The sequence below is a fragment of the Morone saxatilis genome, unplaced genomic scaffold (assembly GCF_004916995.1).
Source record: "Morone saxatilis isolate NCDOM2014 unplaced genomic scaffold, NCSU_SB_2.0 Contig17, whole genome shotgun sequence".
Taxonomy (NCBI): Eukaryota; Metazoa; Chordata; class Actinopteri; family Moronidae; genus Morone; species Morone saxatilis.
The window spans coordinates 28,511,536-28,531,682 of NW_023339729.1; the positions used below are offsets into that span (position 1 = coordinate 28,511,536).

A 20,147-nucleotide genomic window follows, 5' to 3' on the forward strand; every position below is an offset into this window, starting at 1 on the left:
AATCAGGAGTACTTTATTTTATATGAAATTGGAAAAAATAAAACATACACTTAGAGGTTCATCTGGCAAATTTTATGAGATTTGGCAACGTTTTTTGAGATACTTGGAAGAGAAATCAGAGCTGCATGAAACAATCTAATAAGGACAACCGCTGGCTTCACTCTGATTTCACTCTGTATGTACTGTACTTTTCTAATGTTTTTTTTTTTTTGTAAGATTCTCTCTTTGTCTTATATTTACTCATTTATTTATTTTTTTATTATTATTTTTTTATTTACTTTTTGGGGTGGGAATTCTGTTTCTGTATGTCTTTGTTCTGTTGTGAAAAAAGCTCAATAAACAAAGTTTGAAAAAAAAATTATGCAGTGTTCAATCACTTTTTTATCGGGCTTTGTCACCACAAGCTGCATGATTTTGTTAATTGTTATTTTTCTGTATTGCCTCTACTGAGCTGGGCTAAATCAGACTATCATGGGAAATTGAAAGTGCGACACAGAAAAAAAATCTTTACAGTAGTTGCTCTCATCAAGGAATAGTCACGAGAAAGGCTCTTTCTATATCAACACTGATCAATTTTGGATGATCCTCAGCTGAAATGTAGTAAAAACTAAAACACTCTCATTCAAAAAGAAGAATAGGTAAGGTGTGGTTATATCAGTTCCAGTATGAGTTTACACATTATTCAAAAAGGATCTACATCCTAAATGTTTACAATGGTGGATATGTTATTTTTGAAGGCAACTGCAACACATGGACACAACTTTCCCTGGGAAATCCTGAGAACTTGATCCAGTAGATTTTATGTGATGTTAGCCTGCCCTCTTCTGGTGTGAGGAGTAACTACAACTGTAGAGGCTTGAAAATAAACTCCAGTGCTGTGTTTATATACAAACAAAATTAACTTCTTTACAATCTTATATCTTTATATTATAGCATTAAATTGCCGATACATAACACATCACATCACACTTGAGAAATGCCAATCATATTACACCTTTAACTCATTAAGTGACATGAGTGGTAACATTTCACTTGTAACATGGTGTGAAAGTATATTTTGTAGCAGTAGGTCACCAAAACACAACATGATTGAATCCTTGAGGACATTTTTTGCATTTTGAAGAACATGGACTAAAGATGGACAACATGACAGTTCTGCAAAAGTAAAGCCAAAACATCTTGATTGCCCTCTGGTGGCTGACTGCAGCACAGGTCATAAAGCCTGTTGCCTCCATGTTAGCAGATGGGACATTAGCCAATCTGAAAAGTACACGTCAAATAAATTTTTTTCCAAAGATGGTTTCTGCTATTTTAAAGATTTAGAGATCCGAATGGTTAAATATGTCAGTGGCTGTATCTGGGATATTTTGGCTTAATTTTTGTACAGTGGGTGGAAGTGTTTTATATGTCGATGGGCTACACCAACATGTTTTTACATTCATTTAGTTGAGCTTCATTTAATCAGTCTCAAGACAGAGATTGAGATGAAGATCTACGACAACATGAACGTGAGGAAAAAAAAAATATACATACAACATCCCAAGACAATTCAGTCACAGAAAGCAATCATCACCCACACACGCAAACAAAATAGTCAAAGTACTGTAAAGTATGTATGTATAGTACTAGAAATCAGTCTTACCAGTTCAATGAGGGCCATGAAATTATTCAGTAATGCAGGTGTCAGCTTAAGCTTACTTTAAGCTAATAATAAGACAGTCATTTCTGCTTTTTGTGGTAGTATTAACACACAAGAGCCTTCTTGCCCTGCAAGGGTCTTAGGCCATGGTTCTGTGGCACCTGCCCCCCTACAATCCAAGCTACAGTAGGTAAAGGAGAAGCTATAAACAAAAGGTGCCAGAACATTCACTTTCAAATTCTAGCTGACACAAGTGCAAGAGGGTTGCATAAAGTAAGACATGTGCTTAGGAAATGAGAAAAATAAGTTTAAGGCGACCTGCGGCATCAGTAGATAAAAATGTCTCATTCTGAAGGTAAAAAAAACACCTATGAATATTATATTCCATTTCTGACAATATATCTACTTAAATGTTACACACTTGACCTTTAAAAAGGAAGGACAACATTATGTTTGTATGTAAAACATGTAGAGAATCAGTCTGTTAGTGTGAGAGCTGATACAGCTCAGGAAGTCGATTTGGGTTCAAATCCTTAAATCTGTTTTGGTTTTTTTTATACCAAAAGACATGTTTCTGTCCAACCCAGAACACAGGTGCTTCCAAGTTGTCTGCAAACACATAACAAAATATGCTCGATTTCAATTTATTTAAAATATATGTCAGATTCAGGTTACCACAGTATCAACCCACCATCAAAAACTCTAAAGTCAGTCTTGGTAAACCTGACAAAGTTCAACACTTAGCCTCTGGCTGTCTGCTCCTCTCCCAATAACTCGTCATCTGCGGGATGCTTGTTGTTGTAACAGCGATCACTTTCGACAGGCTGCAGCCGCTCAGAGGATGCTGCGGGTCGACAATAAACATAGTACTTTCAGGAGGGTCGGTGGGGGAAATGCCCAGGCGTTTTAGGCACATACCCAGGTAGACGTCTTCGATGTAGAGAGGTTTAATCTGAGGAGAGACTCCCAGGATCTTCGCAGACAGGTCCATGGACATGACGTAGGACATGCCCAGAGGGTAGGGAGGGTATTCTGGCTCAGCAATCACATTTCTCGGCATGTAAAATTTGTTAAATGGGTTTCTTAAAACTGGGCTGTGCCACCACACCAAACCTGTCATGTAGTTTTGTTTGGCAGTGCTGGGATCCAGCAACAGTTTAACCAAATTCTTGACATGGAGTAACATATCTGAGTCAATCTTTATGACATAGGAAGCCTTCACACAGTGCGCAACCAGCCACTCCAGCATCATCATAGTCTTGATGGTCAGATTGCGGTAGCTGTCCTGAAAGTCACTCTGGATCAGGTCATGGTGCAGCAGGTTCTCCTGTATGAGCTTCTCCTGCTGCTGCTCTGCATCGGCTCCCCCAGGTAGGCCCAGAATGAAGAGAGTCTCGACCAGCTGACCCAGAACCAGTTTCTCATTTCCCCACGTCTGTCGGATGGCGTCCCGAGCTGCCACGTCACCGGGTGCGACCGGAACCATCAGGACCAAGAAAGGAGTCTTGCTCTTACACGTTGGCGTGTCATCCATGATGAATTTGTAGTTCCGTGGATAGGCCACATAATACGGCCCGGGATCATCCAAGTTCCCCGACTTCCAGTCAATGTTGAGATATATAAGCAAGAGGAATGCTCCTCCCAGGAAGCAGATAAAGATGTGCTTTAAGCGTCTCCACCCGTTCCCCATTAAAACTACACAGAGAAGAGAGACACATTATCACATGATAGCAGCACTATTCTCAGCAGATATAATAATGATAAAACAGCAACACACAATCAGACAATCTATCATATTTGATTAAAAAAAAAACGTGATTTTTGTGCTTTAAAATTGAAATGACAAAAGCTAATCAGTATCATTTTAAATGTTTTGATACTATTTCAAACACCATAATTTAGTTTTATACCAATACTAACAATATCCTTTTCAATATTCAATATGCTATTATGAGAAATACATCTGGTTTATTCTTTAAGGCCATTTTTGTTAAAACAACTGTAAAAGAGTTTTGAAGTTTAAACACTACGTTTCAGTACAACACTCACATTTCAGTTGGTACCCATAAAGCATTGCAGTGTGACACCAGGTCAGAACCTGCACTTGCAAATGTGAATGCAAATCAGAGCAATACTGGATGACAAGCTCCCTTTGGAATTTTCCCATTGTGGGACTATTAAAGGAATATCTTATCTTATCTTATCTTAGACCAAAATCCTCTGCCACGTCAACAAAACACACATTTCTTTCGTCTGAAGCGAAGCTGCCATGCTGCTCATTATAAGGAAGTGATCTGGAAACTGCTTCTTCTTCTTTTTTTTTACTTTCATTTTCTAACTGTACAGCTACTTACTGCGCACCGTACACTGTGTGTGACATATGAGAGCCACACAGAAACATACATGGGACAACAGTGCAAACTCAGCCTCCCCAGCACTCCACCAAGCCCCTGGCAGTTATGCATCCTGTATAATATGTTCGACATGAGCCTGCGCACAATGCATGCTGGTTAGACTGGTGTCCGACTTGCTCCGACGTCATGCACACGTGGGCATCGATAACCTCACGAGATCGAGGCGGACGCAGTTTACAGAACCAGTCGCCGACGACCCAGAGCATGATGGGAGACGCCTGGCGGTCAAAGAGCTGATTGGCTCCTAGTTTCGACAACAAACACCACGTTTACATGATTTTCTGCGTGATTTTTTTTATATTTTAACTTTAGATCGTAGCTGTGTCGTGTTGTGCAATGAAGTTTTAATCTGTTAAACAGATCGATTGATAATAAGAAGAATAAAGGTTTTTTTTTATACATACACGAATGTGGTCTGCAAACCACAGGTCCAACAGTAAGCAAATATTTCTGTGACTTCCTGTGTATTCTTTGAAGGTTGCAGGAAACTAACTCAACTGCAGCTTTTGGTCACCTCCTGCTCTTCCTCTCCTTCCTGTTGTCTCCTGATCTCTGCCACTTTCCAGGCGAGGCGCAGTTTATCTCGAACCAGCCTCATGTCATAAGCTCCTCCTGTGCCTTCACACTCTGCAGCCTGTAGAGCTCAATCTGGACCCGAGTGCCCATGTTAATTAATGTGCATTGTCCCTCTTTAAATTAAAATAAACCTGAACATGCAGTTTAAAAATGTATATTAGGCTAATCTAATTAGGGTATTATTCTATACAGCAGAGGAAACTCATTTCTCTAGACTACATGCAAGATATTTAGAATAAAAATGCACTACCAGCTGAAGTGCTCAATTTAATATTTTAAACTTTCTAAGTGTCTGCAGAGTAACTGATGCTGTGAATTCAAACAAATACTGTGCCTGTAATCAATGGGCAGAGGTCGCCTTAAGAGGGGACGAGACCAGGCGGCGGCAGGAGGCGGTGTCAAAGAGCTGGACACAAATCTAACCGGCATGCATTGTGGTATATTGCTTCTTCTTTACCGTAACTTACCTTTTTTAGTTCCGTGCGTCGCTACTTAATAAAAAAACACTTCCTGTCAGACCATATCAAGGCAGGTATCATGGAGGAAACCGGAGACTATTGTACAGCTCACCTTTACCTGGGACTAAGCCCCGCCCACCTCAGGCACCAGTTCCTCACTTCCGCCTGGTTGCACTCCCTACAATCAGCTAGTTAAGCCTCATGGATGTGCCTGAACCTGTTAGAAGTTCCTGGGAAAAGCCCAGTGAAACCTGAGGCAACAATAAGATGTGAGGATTAGTCATTGTTTAATTAAAACAAGATCAACAATTTTTTCTGGAACTGTTGCAAGAACAACAACTAACTATATTATGTTGATTGAGTTACAGTCCTGATTGTGTTCATTTGCACAAGAGATAGTTATCAGAGTTGAATTAGTTGTGTTGAGTTAAAACAGCTAATAAGTGCATTAAATAGACTTCTGCAGATGGAATACCAAGAGCGTAAGTCTGCTGTAAATGTAAACCAAAGAAAAAAATAGGCTATTGTCTGCTGATGTGGGCTACAAATCCTATCCTTTACTCTATAGTTAAATAATTCGTTTGTTTTATAAGTCTGAAATTGGAGTAAATGCTGTCACCCAATCATAAGAATTCAAGGCTAACCCTAACCTCAACCCTAAATCAGTTTACTGCTGCCTTGCCAACAAACCTTCGATTATTATTAAAATTTTAAAGCAAGAAATGCAGTCAGTCTTTAAAAATCCAGCATTCACACCCCAATTTCTTCTTCGTCTCTAGTTTTTCTTGTTTTTTCTTTGATTCTTCTTTCCCTTTTGCATGAAATGCTAATTTTAAAAAAAAGATAAGTAGTTGGGACGTATTTCTGAATAGATTTATCTGGAAAGCGGAAATATTTGTTGTCATGTGCACCTGAACTAGAGCCCACCAGAATCCCCTGTAGGTGTGTAAGTAAGTATTTGATATATGTAGAGAATAAGATAAAGAACAAAAATAATTAGTGTGTGTCTCCGTGCCAACTAACTAATTTAACTTACTTAAAGTATCTTAAATTAATGTTTTGACTGGTCAACAATACAATGTGGATAGGATCAGGTTAGGGTTAGGTCAATAAATGTTAAAACAGTTTAATACTAATTCTAATCCCAAACACATTTCCAGATTAGACCAAGGATTCTTAACAAACTAAATATAATAAAAGAAACTTGAATTGCAGCATCGTGCCACAAAACCCTCATTACTAAAACTAAAGCTGGCTTTCTCATCCACACGACACCCAACTGTTTGCAAACTGTTGTGTAATTCAAACATGGCACAATGGCAACATTATCTTCCAAAGGCACCAGTGCAAATTAAGAGAGACCATATAAGACACTTTAGACCTTGAATGAAACTTGATATCCTGTCCACAAACAGGAAGTGAAACAGTACACCCTGATGAATAGATGAATCATGAGAAAATAACAACGGCATACAGTTTGTTAAGAGGCGTTGGGTGCCCAGAGGTTAAGATAAAATATAGACCTTGTGGATGTTCCAGACTCCCCTGATAAAACGGAGTGATAAACAACATTGTCGGTGGTTAGACACATTGTTTTGCCTCTTCCCTGGCGGCATGATAATACAGGATTCTGTATACAACTGAGGTTCATCAAGTTATTCTTTTATTCAGTAAAGTGACGATTGACCAGAAGAACAATTTCCTACATCATACATGACAAAAAAGAAAAAACAAACAAAAACAATCAATATAGATTGTATTTATAGCCATATGTCCAAACAACTCATTGCAAATTCCCATTAGGTTTGATTCACACAGTTTACAATGTAATATAGAAGCAGTATTTTAGCTTGTTTCCCTTTTCAATAACAGTTAACCAACTACTTCCAGTATTTTTACTTTTACTATAGAAGGAAATGTACAGTTTTAAAAAGACAATGACACAATCACACCTTGTAATGTTTAAAATTATATCATTTCATAAATGCAGTGTACAGTACAGTAAAGAAAAGGAAAAAAAAAAGATATATACATATGTTAACTGATGAACTAAATGACCTGGTAGCTCACGTGTCAAGTTCTGAGCACAGCAACCTGGGTTTTAGTCCGGCCTGAACCCTTTTGCTGCATGTCATCTCCTCTGTCTCTCTCTCCTGTCTCTTTCTACTGTCCTGTGCTGTTTGTCTCTGTCAACGTGCATTCAATCAGGAGGGCAAAACATTTATTCTCACATGTTCCTGACACTATGTTCTGCATGAGCCTTTAAGTGGCGCGTCACAAGCTATTTGTGACAGTCAATTCAGATATGATGGCTGCCAGTGCTCTTATTGTCGTTACTTAGAGACAAGTCATCACCACCATTAAATAAACTCACTAGATCAGCATACCATGTCTCTGAATGTTCTTCAACAGTTTAAATGAACCCAAAGTACTTTCAGAAGTATAAATAGGACGTTTGGCCTTAAAAGTCAAACAAGTATGTGCCATTCTCAACATTCTTCAAACACCTTCCCACTTACTGTGAATCTACAGTGCACTAAATCCCTGACAAACGTCATCACAAGGGATCCAAAGTATTTGATCATCTGTTATGCAACCAGTCCAGTTTCAGCACTGCACGAATGGTAAGGGACGTAGATGGTCATACCATAATGACCATCTATATACACACACACACACCTCAAAGTAATATGCGTTTACAACCAGGATATTAGTGCAAATGTAAGGTCACTCACCTCATTGAAATTAAAGAAAATGTAGTATTTATGAATATTAAATATTTTTGTGACATGTACAAATTAATTTCAGATGCATTTTATAGTTTGGCTTCTTTAATAGTTTAATTTGAAAAATGTTCATTAATTTGCTAAATAAACAGTAAAACAACAACTTTCACTCCTCTCTGCCAGGGGTCAATGGCTTGTTTCCTTTTCTTCAAGTAGTCTTCCTTTCCCCTTGCAGCAACATGCAGTTAGCAAAAAGTGTAGGCACTCCAGTGGTTGAGGCATTCATGTCTGCCTTTGTAAACATAGGTACAACCAAGATATAAAACAATAGAATTACTGCTCACCAAACCCTTGCTGTACAGCGACATTAGTGGTCAAAAGCTCCTCAGGGTACCTTCAATTTCAGTCATTCACATTTCCACTTTACTTCACAAAAGGACAAATAAGCATTCCCTTCATATTTTCTATTGGTAACCCTAAAGAGTTTTAAATATAAACAGGTTAAAAAAATAAAAAAAATAAAGTTCACCAATACTAGACCACAGTTGTTCAGAAATCTTTGAAACCTTTCCAAAAGGGTAATCCGATTCTGATTTTTTTTTTTTTTTTTTTGTATGATATTTATATACCAGAACAGCAAATATAAATATATAAAAATAAGTTACCCTCCCAATTCCCTGCCACCCAAGTGATTTCTTAGTCCATCTGTAGTTGTAATCATCTTAACAAGGTGGTCCAGGCTTCTTTAAGTCTGTCCAGTATGTCACCAACTCTTGTGAGGATCCAAGAATGTAAGTGATGATTTTAGAGTATTCACAGCGATCGTATCTTGTGTTATAGGCCCTGAACTGGGAGGGATTTGGCGGTGATGTAGGTGCATATCCTAGTTTTTTCATACACATTCCAATGTAAGCATCCTCTATGTTAAAGGGTTTGATTGATTTTGAGATCTCCACAAATTTCTCTGGAAGATCGTTGGAGAAGATATATCCCATGCCCAGAGTGTAGGTTGGGTATGTGGCTTCTGGGTACATCTCCTCAGGAACATACCACTTGGAGCTCTTTGAACGCACGACCGGCCTGTTCCACATCAGCATCCCTGTCAGGTAGTTCAGCTTGGGGATGCCTGGCTTTTGTAGCATGATCACTAAATTGTCAATGTTTAGGAACATGTCTGAGTCAATCTTCATGGCGTATGCTGCTGCAGGACAGTGTGTGGCCAGCCAGTCCATAATCACCATGGTTTTGATGGTCAGATTGAGGTAAGTGTCCATGAAGTCACTCTGGATCAGATCATGGTGCTGCAGATTCTCCTGTATAAGCTTCTCCTGCTGCTGCTCAACATTAGCTCCCTCGGAAGAGCCCAGCAAGAACAGAGTAAGCACCACCTCACCCTGAACCACACTGTTTTTGCCCCATGTCTCCCGGATGGCGTCCCGAGCTTGCACGTTATGTGGTGCCACTGGAACCATCAGTACCAGGAAAGGAATCTTGGTCTTGCACACCTCTTTGTTATCCATAATAAAGTGGTAGTTGCGTGCATAGGCTTGGTGGTACTGAATACCTGTAGGTGGTACAGTTGGGATTCCTGTGGTTTCAGGAATTTCATTTGGTTTAACTCTGTGTTTTGGATGGACACGATAAGCAGGAGGTCGATAAACCTGATTGGTCCGATTGAATATCCGCTGGTAGTGTTTATGGAGTGGAAAGCTCTCAAACCATGGCTGAGAGCTGTTGGATAGAGTGTAACACAAGATTAAGAGCACAAGACAAGACAGGATCAGAAACTGGAACCAGGAGTGGAACAAATGCTTCTTCTGATGACACTGACTCTTGACCAGTTCTCTAAAAAGGAAAAGAAAGACAGGATTAGAACTGGTGATAACATATTAGGGATATAAAAAGAAAAATTAATTGCAATGGAGTCAGTGACTTAGTTATTAAAAGTATGCATAATTAGCTATTAGCAGGTCCAATGGACCAATCACTGGATTGCTTTGATACTGAAGAAAACTTGCTCTCTGACACAAGTTCTAGATTTATAAAGAGCATAATTTAAAAAAATAAAATAAAAATTATCACAAATGTATGGAGTTATTGGAAAGAAAATATGTGCAGGACAGTGTGTTCAGATTTGACCGAGTTATGATTTTTGACACAATTGTGGCCATCAAGCGTTAGGGGTCTTAAATGACCTTAACTGCCTCCATTATATATACGGTCAATGGACACAAACACTGCTGTTGCGCCAACTGTTGACTATGCTTAGAGTGGCCCAAATAAGCAGGTTACACTACAATAACCAACTTTCAGAACATCAGCATGTACTGGTCTTTCACCTGACAGTTTGTTCCCTAAAAGTGGATATGAAGACACATTTGTCAAACAAAAAGCGAGGATTGATAGTCGCTTTAAAGATTAGCTCTCAAGTGACAGCTGACAAAAAAAAATGGCATCTTTGAATCACAGGTGTGCTAAGAAGGACATGTTTGTTTCTTTCAGATACGAGGATTTAACCTCTCTCTGCCTTATTCTATACTCTTTTTAAAGAAAAGGGTTATGTTATTCTGAAAAAGCCTGTATGCTTTTTTAAGGTTAATGTATTAGTTTGAGCCATATTCATTCATATTTCCAGTAGCAATTAACATGTGGAATCAAAAACAAGTAAAGCAGTAAGTAATCATGGTTGAAAATTAAGACATCTGCTGTAAGTAGAGACGCAAACAGAAAACTGTCACCTGCAGACCCAAGACAAATACAAACCCAGCTTTCTGCTTACTGCTGAGGAAAGTGAAACAAGAGACTTAACACCCTAACAAGACAGTGCAGATAATATAATAATCATATACAATGCCATGCTTCTTGACCTTGTGTTTTGTGAACTGTGGAATAACTGGGCTGCTGATTCTTGAAAGAAATGTTAGCTGAATTCACATATTGCAGCGAATCAGACAAAACCAAACAGACTTTAAAATGGGTTTAAAAACAGATAAATTAAATCCACAATATCTACAGGTAAAAGATTTTTTTTGTTTACTTTTATCTTTTACTTAAGATCAACATTTATATTTCAGCCATTTTATATGAATGTCAATGTTGTTAATGTTATGCATGTATGAAATGAGGAGTAAATATATTGATATATTGATATAATATAAATAATGTTTATTTCACTTTTGGGGTTTTTCCTGCATTATAGGCTACAGATGCAAAGTTTATAAAGTTTGGCTACTAAACTAAACCTGCATCATAACCAGGCCTTTTAATTGTTTGACAGCCCTGCTTTTTCTGTGGACTGACCAACATATTAAATCAACTAATCATTACCAGGTTTGTCAGTCAACAGAAGATAAACCAGCATCCATTTTGAAAATTGGTTAATGTTGTTTTTCAAGCAAAAATTACCAAAAATCTGATGGTTACAGTTCTCAAGTTTGCTGATTTTCTTTGTCCCAACATTACAGTATTGAATTCTTTGGGTTTGGAACTGTTGGTAAGCAACACAATTTCAAGATGTCACCCTGAACTCAGGGAAACTGGGATGTTCTCTACAGCAATTCATTAATTAAGAAGATAATTTGACAATTAATGAAAAATGTAGATAATTGTTAGTTGTAGTCCTAAAGATGTACTCACACAAGGACATTTAATAAAAATATATAACACACATCACGTTTATTGTGATGGTTTCTCCTGTTTACAGAGTAGTTTGTATTTTGATCAAAATGCCCAAACCACCACATAAAATGCTACAAGAAGAAGGGATCCGCATTAAAAGACCAGACAAGGATTACAACAGCCAGCACATCTGAACACGGCCACAAACAGACACTCAAACCGGGACAAATCGTGTCTGCACACCTGCAGCAAACCGTGAACTGAGAAAACAACCAGCGGCCTCCAGCCTTACTTATGTGAAGCAGTGATCCCCTGCACCTCGGCCGAGAAGGACCCCACGAGTCGGCGTGATGCCAGAGGAGACGCGGACAGTATGGACAACAGGACTCTGACCAGTGCGCGTCCGAGAGCTGACAGGAGCAAGCGCCTACGGGTGAGTGTCATAACACGGGTGAGTGTCATAACACGGCCAGTGGCATAAGCGGGCGGACGGACAGCACCCTCCGCGGGGCCTCCCTGTACGGCCATGAGACTGACGCTGTTTGAAACTAAAGGTGTTTACACAAGGTTTGGCTGCATTGTCAGTGAGAGTTCCGCCTTAAATAGGCCGCCACACGAGGAAGGGTGCGTTGGATGTATGCCGCAATGAGTGCGGTATGGCAGGTGGGGGTGCAGCGGGCGGGTGGTTGTGCGGGAGATGGCGTTAAAGGGCCTTTCCATGGAACTGAAATAAATCTGACAGACGCCCACATAGTTTGCAAAATTCAGTTTGCTGTTTTTAAGGGGCAATGGTGTGAAACAATGGCTGTATCATGAACTCCAGTGAGATATTAACAGTACCATGGAAGTTCCACAGTAGCCTAACATAAACAGACTATTTTATCCAAAAATGTATTCCCATAATCACCGTCAGCAGGAACCAGGTTTTCCAGTCTGTTTAATATCAGTGTGTTCCAGTAGGCTACAGCAGAGTGACTGACTTTAAGAAAATATTGACCCAACTTTTTACTACTGGACAGCACATGTGAAGCAGGAAAGACCAGGACATAGCTGCAGGTCAGCCCCGCACATTATGGTAAAGGAGAAATACTGAAATAAAAAATAAAAATTGAAATAAAATAATAGGCCCAGAAAAATAAATACAAAAAATGCAGCCAAATACGATTTCATTTATTATTACCAATCAATTTGTTTCTTTTTTTAATACATAGGACTCATTTATTTATTTATTTCTGTGTCATTTTTGGGGACAGAGTGATTAAGAAAACACAACACAATACACAAGGTAGTACTTAAGCAGAGGCATTCACACGTGGTGTGGTTCTGCATTACTTAAGTGCAATATCAATTAAAGGAGGTCCTGCATTGTTGGCCTAACCTGTCACTTTGTCCTTTAAAAAAATAAAATAAAATCTGTTTCAATTATTATATTATCTATAATTGTGCTCAACTCGGGAACATTCCTAAATAAAGTTCTTTAATCAAATAACGGCAGAGTTAACCAGACATCCTTAATGAAACTGGATATATATTTAAGAATATCTTTATTAGTATTTATTTGTCGTTTGTGCGGAGACTTATACAGTGTGACTACCGTATACTATAAAAGGCACCGTTTGGATAAAGTCATCAAGATAAATTCAAATGATATCGATCATTAGAAGCCTGACGGTTTCTGCAGCTTGTTTCTTTGTTGTGTGCGGACAGTGGATCGATCCTTGTCTCGGGGAGAGACGGGGGGATACCAGTTGATGTTCGAGGTTGCAGAACAATTCATTGCTTGGTGGGGTACAACTCAATACTCAAACAGAAGCACAGATACCTGTGTAAAACAAGACTTTCCTTCGACGTCTTTACTCAAGTAAAAGTAATCTCAAAAGTACTCAAAGTATAAAAGCAAAAACTCTATTTGTTTCCCTGAAGGCCATTTCTTTTCTCTTTTTTTAAGTTATTTTTTGGGCCTTTATTGGATAGTGACAGCCAAGAATAGAACAGGAAGGGGGCAGAGAGAGAGGGATGCCGGAGGTCGGATTTGACCCTGGCCGCTGCAGCAACTCTGTGTCGCCAGCTTTACCGACTGAGCCAACCAGGCGCCCTGAAGGGTATTTCTAATGGCAGTTACGGTGCCAAGTAAACTGATATTTTAAATGGGAATATACTGGAGGTCTTAACGAGGGGGTTAAAGGTCCTTTCCCCAAAAATGTTGATGTTATTTGACTAAAAACTATGCCATTTCACATCAATATTATGATTACAGTATTAAAACGTTAACACGTTAACGTTTTTCAGCATTATAGAGCCAGAGAGCAAGAAAAGGTCCTGAAACGGATTAGAACTGATTCATAAACATAAACTAAAATATTGCTTCTAGGTACCAGCAGTAAAGTTTAAAACAGCAAAGTATGTAAACTCAGTGACATCTCACTTGTAAACAAATCTACAATCTCCTGTAAAATACATCCTGACATGAAACTCACCAGACATCACTAAAATAAATACAGACTATACAGATATAACTATATTCATTATAGATTAACAAGCGCGCTGTGGTTGCCAACAAAGCAGGTAGAAATATCGCTTCTTTTCTACTCTGTACTTTGGTGTGTGTGGTGTGTGTGTGTGTGTGTGTGTGTGTGTGTGTGTGTTGGAGCTGAGTCGTGCCGAGGGAGAGACAGAGAAGCGCGACCATAAATTGGCAGCAAACTGTGGTAACACTGGGAGCTCCGGAACTGAGTCGGATAATATCCTGACTGTTAGAATGAATGATCGTTGGGCTGTTTTGGTGGCGCTCTCTTCGCATTTGGTACCAAGCGCAGCGCCTCATGCGCCTTTACGCAGGCGACGGCGCTGTTTAATAATCGATACCCAAACCCATTGAGGATACACTAGCGAGACTGGAGGTTTAGGCCACACCCAGACCTCCCATCTCTGTTTGGGTGTGGCATACAGTCTTAGGTCTATACGTTACAAACCAGGTAAAATGTTTTTTTTCGTATGCTTTCCATACTCAAATTTTAATATGACTCGGTTTCTGTTTCTTGTTGCGTGTTGAAGCTAAAAGGGATGGGCGGTTCAGAAATAGTAATGATGGGCCGCCACCTGCGGCAGCATTACCTGACCGAACACTACTAACGCGTTTTGTTTTCAGCTTACTAACCACACACACCTACACCTCAATAAAGGCGACAAAAAAAAAAGAAGACAAACTGATTGGAGTCTCCAGTCTTGTGTCGATAACACAACTTTGAGATCCCTCGCCTGCAGTGCGTACGATGCACACCTGATGACACCGGGGAATCATCCCCATAGTTTTTATGAACTGGAAAACATAGGTGTTTTAATTGCGACTAGTGCCCAACAATAGCTTGTGCCTCTCTTTGTAGCTACTTTTCAATTCTACGCGGAATATATCTACCCTTGCCCTTCTCAGACAGTCCCTTCAGCATCGAACAGGATACGGTCCTAGTTACAGTTTTATTGTTTTTGTCATGAGCGGTAATTAATCAGTCACCTTGCCCAATATATTTTTAAATCGACCTCAATATAGAATAATAAGTTAAAACCATTAATTTGCGTAATCTGTGCGTCACGTTAATTTTGAGCCAAAAACACACGCCGATATGATTCGTGCTAAAGGACGGGTTTAGTTTGAAGGGAGTAGTCAGATGATTTTATGTTTCTTACCGTTTCAGCCCGATCGCACCTGAGCCGGTGTCTTGATCCCCATGACTTCCGCGACCCTTTCCTTCCTGGATTCCCTAATTCCTTCTTATCCGACGACGCTTTCGCTTCTGGCATGAATGTGCTTATTCAAACAACGAACGCGATACCAATAAACTGTAACTTCCACACCATCAGTGACCTCAAGTACTGTCCACCGGGAATAAGCTTGTAAAATTGTTTTTTTTTTTTTGTCCCCCAGAGAAAGATAGGGGGGGTCAGAGAGGAGGGAGCTGAAGAGAGAGAGAGAGCGAGAGTGGAGAGAGCGGTAGAGAGATACTAAATACTTTGGAAGAGAGGGAGGGAACCTGTGTGTCATATACTTTTATGTCAACTTTACACACTTTGTCTTGTGGAGTTTTTTCAAGTGTTCACCTGGTGCAGCCATTACAACACTCTCTCTCTCTCTCACCACCCACACAACACACACACCACACACACACACAGAGCAACATACTTACATAGGGGAACTATGACAGTGACAAAGAAAAAAAAAGAAATCCTGGTTTGGATTTTAAACAAATTAAAACCAGCTTATCCTTCCACCACCACAATCAGAAAATTTATGGCATGGGGTCATGCGGTCTTTTTGGTATTTTCCATAAGAGTGTGTGTGTGTGTGTTTGTGTGTGTGAGAGAAGAGAGAGAGAGAGAGAGAGAGAGAGAGAAATAAACAGGGGGTGTAGGATGTAGGGTCTTCACCACAGTAATTAAGCAAAAGGGAGGAGACACATGCCTGTTGATGTTGAGCCATAGATGTGTTGACATAACACATTACTGTCTATCCTCCATGGAAGATGTTTGGTGCAAACCAGTTGTGAAAAAAAACATGTTCTCAGGTTCACCTGGTTGCACAATAGGCCTGCATTGTTTAAAAAGTACTGTCCATGGATAACAACAAGTGTCCAGCCATATGAGCTCCCTTTCGTCTTCCACACTGACTTTATAGACTGTCACAAACTGGGATGTTCTATGATGCCATTTGTGTAATCTAAATGGAATTTGACCGTGTTGTGTGCCTTTTTTTATTGGGTTACCAAATCATCCCAAAAGAGAAAAGACAGGTAATCAACAAGAAAACTTGTTGGTTCAAATGTTCCTTAGAATGGGCAGGTACAGTTTTTGATTGCTTACATACTCGCCAGGAGAAGCTCTATACTACTCTTTTGTTTTTATGGGCTACTCCCGCTTAAAAACTAGCCTGGCTCTGTCCAAAGGTAACAAAATCCACCTACCCACACCTCCAAATGTCACAATAATAACAAAGATTATATCTTGGCCAGATAAGAATCCAACTGTCTTAACTGTCAGTTTTAATTCCTGTCAAGGACACTCTTCACAAATTACATTTGGAATTATATGAGCTCCCCTGGCAATAGTAGTCCTGCACAAATAGGGCTTTAATCCTGTTTTATAGTACTTAGGCAATGTTACAGCTATAATCATCATGCTAAAGTGCGGAAGTGTCTTTGTAAACTCTAAAACAATCTCAGAATGGCAACAGGCCGTCTGTCTAAAGTTTAAACAGCTTTGTTGTGTTTACCAGCTCATCACATGATCGAACACAATTAGACATCTTAAATATCGTCTGTGTCAACATAAAACTAGCATTTCATTGCATAAATATACTGTGTAACTCCTGAGTTTTACAAAACTTTATTTCAATTTGGCAAATATGTCTACCTGTTCATAGTAAGAAATGGAGAACAAGTGCCTGCACATACCACAGTTTGCCAACTATTAGATACAGCTCTTGTGAGTCTATGTACGTCAACTATCACAATATCAAAAGTTGTCCTTTAAAGAACATTGGGCCTAACTGTCCAGCTTGCAGATAAATCTACCCTCATGTGCACTGCAACACTACTGCCATTTACCTGATGTTCTGTTTACTTATTTAAATAGTAATTGTAGCCTATGCGTGCCAGACCTGGGTGTTAACTGTCTGCGTGACTTTGTGCAGTAGCAATCCTTTTTGAAGGGTCCATTTAGCGCTAAAATGAAACATATCAGCTTTAAATGACAACTTAAAAATGACCGCTTTGTTTTATTACATATGTGACGAATTAACTACTGCAACTCAGTTTGCGTTGGAGGGTGACAATTACAGATCCCCATTTCATGACCAACAGTATGGTTTCCGTGGTATTATGTTTAAACAGCTGTTTACTTTGTGTATTTTCACAACTGTAGACCCAATGCCAAAGTCTACTGATAACAGGGTTCCTGTGGCACATTTTCAGCAAATCTGTTGTACACTTTCTACACTATCTTCTCAGTTATGAAAAGTAAAAATGTTCATTGTAGCTCCTTTCTTATATTGTGCATGAGCTGTCTCTGTTAGCAGTGCTGCTAACACCTTTATTGTTAAGCACCAAATAATTGCATCCTTTGTGAAGTCAGGCGGGATATCACAAGCCTAAATGTACTCGCATGATGTGGCAAAAAACAGGCAGGACAGGAAATACCATATCGGCGGGGTACTTGGCATAAGTTACAGGAGCTAGCATGTCCAGATGTGGGGCCACCCCTGAAATATGATTGGCCATCCCAAGTGCCACCCCATTATCTTTACCTCTTATCTTTCAGTATCTTATAAAACTACACTCAAAAAATGAAACACTGACTTTAATTACATTTATTTTGTCAACCGGTTCCACAAAATTGTATTAGGTTAGTTAAGAGTTAAAATGTTATGGTCATCTAACTTAATGAAATAGTATTATAGTAACACAATCATTGTGAGTTGAACCAAAACAAAATTACTTACAGACTACATATTTTACCTTTGTCCTTTCAACATATATTTTATTTTTAGTACTAAAAAAATAAATTTAAGTTCAATTAATTAAACCAAACCAAATTAAACCAACATTATGATGCAGTATGGTCCAACACTAACAGTTATAAGATGCCTTAATGCAGCATAAAATCCAACAAAACATCAGTTTATTTGTCAGAATTATGGTCTATAGCTGTAACTGACAATTTTCTTTACTGATTAATCTGTTGATAATTTTCTCGAATCAATTAGTTGTTTGGCCGACAAATTGTAAGAAAATTGTGAAAAATGTTCACTGCCATTTCCCAATGCCCAAGGTGACATTCTCAAATGTCTTGTTTGGTCCCAAAGATATTCAGAATACTGTCATAGAGGAAAATATTCACATAAGCTTAAATCAGAGAATTTAGATTTTAGACATCACAAAATAGCTGTATGTTAATGTAATAGTTGGCAACTAATTGATTCCACTAATCTAATTGTTGCTCTATTATAGTCTAACAATACAACAGGTTTGAAGTTTTCCAATTTTTCTGGGGGGGGCACAAAAAAAGTATTGTTTGTTTTTGAAGTTCTGGGTATATGGAAGACAGTCCGACAGTCCAACTTCTTTGCATTTGTTTTTTTTGGTGCTGCTTGGTGTTAAAAGTGCACAAAATATCCATCAGTTGTTAACAGTTGAGCATATGTACCTTGGTTGAGAGTCTGTGAGAATCTACTTGAAGGAAGAAGCTTCTGAAGTACTTGAAAGAAGGCTTTTAGTTCCTGAGGAGAACAGGTTCAGTGCATATATTACACCCATTAAGAGTACACATGCAAAGGTGATGTCTCCCAAGTTGTTACACAGAACTTCAACCCCCTCGATCACAATTCCAACATTGACTGAAGGAGTGGGGGCATCATCTCCCTCAACACTGATGCTGTTGGATAACTTCTTGAAGGTCCATCTAAATCTGAATCATCTACATAGAAGAGAAAGAAAGAACAAAACCAAACTATGAATTAACAAACAGATTTCAAATTCCAAAAAGTATTTTTTTTTCATATTTCTCTTACATAATAATTAATTGAAAATAGCATGATACTTCAAACAGTGCTATGTGTATAAAAGTGTGTACACATAAGAGTGCTGGATAATTATATATTATAAAAGATTAATTTTATATTATTAATTATACACTCTCCAAGCACTTTATTAGGAACACTTGTGCAATCTAATGCAATCCAATCCAATAACCTGCCATCATTTTTTACTTTTACTAATCTTAGAAAATGTTCAGTTTTTGTTTACATTGTGTTAACAAGTTAAGATTTACAAAATACAAAATATGAACTTGTTGGGGCAGAAACAATATTAGGAACACATTTCAGTACAATACACTTTCGGTACACATTCAGTCCACCAGCAGCACACACTACGACCTCAGTAATAAACTAACTAAGTAACAAGAGTAGTAGTAGTAGTAGTAGACTCAAATTACTAACGAGGTGTTCTTTGAAGAGGACGTTCGGGTCTTCAACAGTTTCATTCTAAAGAGAGAGAGAAAAAAAATACAGAAATACTTTAGGACAAACATATACACCTCACATTGCTATAAGGATGTGAAATGGATGACATTTCAACTGTAGAGATAGACATGTACACAACGACCAACCAACATTCACATGGACATTAATGTTTACTAGTTAAAGTGGTTACCTTGTCACACAAGTAAAGCATATTGCTTCTTTGTTTCAATATTTCTATCGTCATTAGGTCGCATTCACAGATCTGATTTGTTTCTAACTAACAGAGCCTCCTTTCTTTGAGCTGGGCAGTGTGTTCAAATTGCGAAGGAACTCTGAGAGAAGAGGAGGAGAAGTAAACCTCACACATTCTGTTTTCACCTGAAAACATAATATCCACAAACACAAAATATTATTGTTATGGTGCCTACTAAGAACTTTATTCTTACTTTATAGTAAGACCAGGAACATACATTAGGCAGAAGTGCCCTGAAACGCTGCCTGCTTCCTTTCTGTGCACATTGTTACATGTTACACAAAATGATAAACACTTCCATATGCTACTGGAATTCTGTGCCACCCCAGTCAAAAAGTCAGCAGACTAACAGCAGTCCACAAAGTTGTAAACATTACAGTTCAGTCAGCCAACTCACGTTTGGAATGTTTATTAAGCAGTACAGCATATTTAGATTTTGGCGTCTAGGCTCC

The 20,147-nt window shown here is 38.8% G+C and overlaps 2 protein-coding genes across 5 annotated transcripts; both read right to left on the bottom strand.

The window, feature by feature from the left end:
* Positions 1 to 640: 640 nt before the first annotated feature.
* LOC118327626 (beta-1,3-galactosyltransferase 2-like) lies at positions 641 to 4,592 on the bottom strand. Of its 4 annotated transcripts, none has more exons than XM_035661055.1 (2): positions 4,458 to 4,592; positions 641 to 3,334 (listed from the first exon to the last, which is right to left on the bottom strand). In XM_035661055.1, the coding sequence occupies exon 2, from the start codon at positions 3,327 to 3,329 to the stop codon at positions 2,373 to 2,375; it is 957 nt and encodes a 318-aa protein (XP_035516948.1). In that variant the 5' UTR covers positions 3,330 to 3,334; positions 4,458 to 4,592; the 3' UTR covers positions 641 to 2,372. The 4 variants fall into 4 exon arrangements, with proteins under 4 accessions (XP_035516948.1, XP_035516944.1, XP_035516947.1 ...); XM_035661051.1 differs by lacking the exon at positions 4,458 to 4,592 and adding an exon at positions 3,689 to 4,271; XM_035661054.1 differs by lacking the exon at positions 4,458 to 4,592 and adding an exon at positions 4,043 to 4,270 and having other exon boundaries at positions 642 to 3,334.
* Positions 4,593 to 7,905: 3,313 nt separating this feature from the next.
* On the bottom strand, positions 7,906 to 12,151 carry LOC118327007 (beta-1,3-galactosyltransferase 2-like). Its single transcript, XM_035660172.1, has 3 exons — positions 11,994 to 12,151; positions 11,724 to 11,858; positions 7,906 to 9,658 (listed from the first exon to the last, which is right to left on the bottom strand). The coding sequence occupies exons 1-3, from the start codon at positions 12,149 to 12,151 to the stop codon at positions 8,536 to 8,538; spliced, it is 1,416 nt and encodes a 471-aa protein (XP_035516065.1). The 3' UTR covers positions 7,906 to 8,535.
* Positions 12,152 to 20,147: the final 7,996 nt, after the last annotated feature.

Bases quoted from the DNA above. Each gene is read 5' to 3' on its own strand.
- LOC118327626 (XM_035661051.1), bottom strand. From the start codon at position 3,806: ATGGGAAAATTCCAAAGGGAGCTTGTCATCCAGTATTGCTCTGATTTG. The intron at 3,335-3,688 runs GTGAGTGTTGTA...TTCTCTGTGTAG, and splicing joins TTATGGGTACCAACTGAAAT to TTTTAATGGGGAACGGGTGG.
- LOC118327007 (XM_035660172.1), bottom strand. From the start codon at position 12,151: ATGGAAAGGCCCTTTAACGCCATCTCCCGCACAACCACCCGCCCGCTG. The intron at 11,859-11,993 runs GTAAACACCTTT...ACTCACCCGTAG, and splicing joins ACAATGCAGCCAAACCTTGT to GCGCTTGCTCCTGTCAGCTC. The intron at 9,659-11,723 runs GTAAGGCTGGAG...TTTCCTTTTTAG, and splicing joins GGGATCACTGCTTCACATAA to AGAACTGGTCAAGAGTCAGT.